This window comes from Lolium rigidum, chromosome 3 (genome assembly GCF_022539505.1).
Source record: "Lolium rigidum isolate FL_2022 chromosome 3, APGP_CSIRO_Lrig_0.1, whole genome shotgun sequence".
Taxonomy (NCBI): Eukaryota; Viridiplantae; Streptophyta; class Magnoliopsida; order Poales; family Poaceae; genus Lolium; species Lolium rigidum.
Genome location: NC_061510.1, coordinates 127,784,693 through 127,788,431, shown reverse-complemented (window position 1 = coordinate 127,788,431; position 3,739 = coordinate 127,784,693). Strand labels below are relative to the sequence as shown.

At 48.7% G+C, this 3,739-nt stretch overlaps 1 protein-coding gene across 1 annotated transcript; it reads left to right on the top strand.

The window, feature by feature from the left end:
- Positions 1 to 1,253: 1,253 nt before the first annotated feature.
- Positions 1,254 to 2,843, top strand: LOC124695504. Its single transcript, XM_047228343.1, has one exon. It carries the CDS (start codon positions 1,254 to 1,256, stop codon positions 2,841 to 2,843), a length of 1,590 nt encoding a protein of 529 aa, XP_047084299.1.
- The last annotated feature ends 896 nt before the right edge of the window (positions 2,844 to 3,739 follow it).

Below are 3,739 nucleotides of genomic sequence, written 5' to 3'. Positions count from 1 at the left end.
TGTACGTGCAGCAAAGAAAGGCATATGGGCCATAGAAAAGGAGAGATCGATCGGAACTCACGATTCCAGAAAATGAAAATGAAGCCATCGATCGCGCCGCACAGAAACGAAAACGAAGCGACCAATCCCTGATCCCCGGACGCGTCAGTTTGTCTTCGACCTAGACGGCTATACCTCATCGCCTCGGCTTCGACTGCCCGGGCCGCCGATCCTCTGATCGCTGCGATCGGATCGCAGATAGCAATCAGGCCTTGATAGCAGCGAGACAAGGTAACATGCTAGCAGCGCAGGGTCTCCTTCAGTCTTCAGTTCATCGTCAGTTTGCGAGTTCATCAGTGCACAAGACCACAAAGATCAGCATAACAATTCCCGAGTTCGGAACTTAGAGATGGTCATTGTTTTCTCCTAAACTATCCCTAATTCTGAATTTCCAATTATCAGTTCACGGCTTGTCGTCTCGTCAGTTTTAATTTCCGGGGCCGTCGCAATACATCGCCGATTTAACCGATCTGAGGTATGTTATACTCTACCTTCCTATACATGATTATAGTTTTTCCCATTCAGAATTTGATTTGGTTTTTTTTCATTGTTATTCTAATATCTTTATTGCTTACCGCATCATGTTACTGTGCCCGTGACCGTCGGCATCAGCTGAAAGAAGCTTTTTAAAGTTAAAATTATTGAAGAACTATTTGAGATCAACAAAGACTCAACAGAGGTTAAACGATTTGGCAACATTATGCATCGAGAAGAAATTATTAGATGACATCGACATCGACCCCATTATAAGTGAATATGCATCAAGGAATGCTAGAAGAAAATTTTAAGGCAACATGTATAAAATGTTTGATATGCTAGTGCTTCTGGATACATTTAAATGATTTTTTTACGTATATGTATAAATATTATTGTGATAGCTATATTAAGGGTCCTAAGTTTTAGCCTCACCCTAGGTCCCAAAAACCCCAGGGCCGACCCTGCCGCCACACGACGTAAACGAACGCTAATGGACACCGAAGTGAGTCGTGCCGCTGGAGATGCTCTAAGTCTCTCTCGCCGCCGGCGCTCCGGTTCACCAAATCCCATCACACCTCCTCGCCGCGTACCCAGTGACCCAGATCCCAAACCTTTTCGGATTCAAATTCGTTGATCTACACAAAACTCCCGAATCCGGAGAGATTTCGATTTAATCGCAAGCGCGGTCGCGAGTGAGACGGATTTACTCGCTTCTCGATTCATCGCGCAATTCAGTCATGGCCAGGAGAGGGACCGGTCGATTATTGCACCCGGCGGATCGCCGTCGGCGGCCACCACCTCTGCTGCTCGCTGCTCGGAGCTGCAAGGATCTGCTTACGCGCCGGCGGGGTGAAGACCGGATCAGCGCCCTCCCCGACGATCTCCTCCTCCTCATCCTGCGCCGCCTCGACACCCGCGCGGTGCTCGGCACGGGCCCGCTCTCGAGGCGCTGGGCCCACCTACCCCGCGAGCTCCCGGCCCTAGACTTGAGGGTCAGCGACATACTCCCGCCGCCGTACCAGCGGCTGGTCCTCTTCCAGCGCGACATCTACAGTAAGGGAACTGATGTACAGTACAGAATCGGCGCCATGCATGGGGAGCTCATGCCGAACATAAGGAGGTACGAGCGCCGCGCCATGCGCGCCTTGACCAGATATGTCAAGATTGTTTTGGAAGCTGATGCCCTACAAGCTCGCCGGAAGTTGAGTAAGCTGAAGCTCGAGTTTTTTATCACCCCCAACACGGCATCCATCAACCAGTTAATCGCCAAGTCCATCGATGTTTGGGGGGTCAATGATCTGGAGGCCGTGGCTAAGCCATTCTATTGGCAACGGGACGTCCATGAGTTCCCCAGTCATGGCCTATGCAAGGATCCCCGCGTCTCATGCTTGCAAAGGCTCAAGCTTGGTGGGTGTGTGCTCCCGCCATTGCACGGATTCAGCGCCCTCACTATGCTAGTCCTGCAAGACATACCAGATTCTCCAGCGGCAGCCTACGAGGCGGTCTTCACTTCGTGCACCAAGCTGCAGGTGCTACATCTCAACTCCTGCCGCTGCAGCGGCGACATGGTCGTGGTGGTGGACGCTCCTAGCTCGGAGATCAGGGAGCTCGTGGTGAGCAAATGCAGATTCCGATCCATGTGGCTGAGGGCCCTTCCCAGTCTCGAGAGCCTAGCCTCACTGGGCACTCGAGTGCTCTTTGAGTCCGCTTCCTTTCCCTGCCTCAGGCACTGGAACATCAGACGTCAGATTGGGATCGCACTGGAGGGATTTCGCCAATTCCTTGCTCAGTACCTAGAGCTCGACTTGTTTCTTGGCTGCACCCCAAGCATAACTAATCTCATTGTCCGGTTCACTGGACCTGACAGATGGATCGTGCCATCAACCTCGCCATCCTTCTTGCTGCCTAACCTGAGGAAGCTACTGGTTGCAGAGTTGCCTTCATCCTGGGATGTCTCGTGGCCCCGTCTCCTCCTCGAGACTGCGCCTTCTCTCGAGACCCTTCACATCCACATAGCCCCTTGTTCAGAGAAGCCTGGTGACGAGATACCCTGGGAACCCACGATGCTTCGACACCATCACCTCAAGGAATTTGTCATGGCTGGTTTTGATGCAGCCGAGAGGCAGATCTACCTTGTTAAGTTCGTCATGGGTCTATGCACAGCATTGCGCCATGTCACTATGTTGAAGAATGCTCATGCTCAGGAAAAGGGGCTCTGGGACTGGGAGATTGTCACGCAGCAACACTCGTGGACCAACGAGGAAAAGGACAGCACACTGAAGCAGATCATGGACTCGTCCTCCTCAACTGAACTGATTTTTGGCTGATCCCATCCCCCTCATGTTTTCTCGCAGGCTTGCAAGGCTCTACTTAACACTTTAGATCTCGTTTGGCACAAATAGTTTCATTTTTCAACTGGAAATTCCAAGCCTGAAAATTCATGTTTGGCTGCCGCAGTAATTTATAAATGAAATGATTTACGGAAAAATGACAGGGTTATGTACATCAATCTTTTTTGTTACATATGTTCCTAGATATAAGGCGTATATTTTTTGCCTTGAAAATTGAAGAATGGGCATATAGAAAATATTACACCAGACTTAGATGAAAGTACCAATGGATAATTGATGTGAGAAAATAGAGGAGTTTATATAATATAAGAAAACACAATTAAATCCTAAAAAATGTTGTTCAGACCAGTGGTGCAAGGCAATACGCTCCATATTTTAGAATTTTCCTCAAAAATCATACACCTTATATCTGGAAATTAACGGAGGTAGTATTAAATGCATCTAGACCGGTGATGGTGAGCTCGGTGGAAACTCGCAGATGTAAGCATCATTTGTACTAGAGACTTAGAGAGACGCCTAACTAGGCACCTCTCATGTACAAAATAAGCATAGGAGCTTAATAAAATGTTTGGTTTATTTTTCTAAGCACCCCTTTAAACGACTCCCATTGTACATGGCTATGGAGCACCCGGTGCTCCACCAACCGACGTGAACATCTTGCTCGGGCCCACATGTATCTATGCTTTATTCCATCGGTATTCCAAATGTATTTCTACGTAGGGGCGGGGCTTAGTTGAAACAAAATCAGGTTATGTCCGCCCATTCCAAGAGATGTATGCATATAAATTTGTAAAATTTAGCCCGCTAACAGTTTATTTTAGTTCTCTTCAGCCTATTGGCCTGTCCAGGTTTTCTTGTCAAGCTCCGCTTTT

Coding starts and splice junctions, on each gene's coding strand:
- LOC124695504 (XM_047228343.1), top strand. CDS start 1,254: ATGGCCAGGAGAGGGACCGGTCGATTATTGCACCCGGCGGATCGCCGT.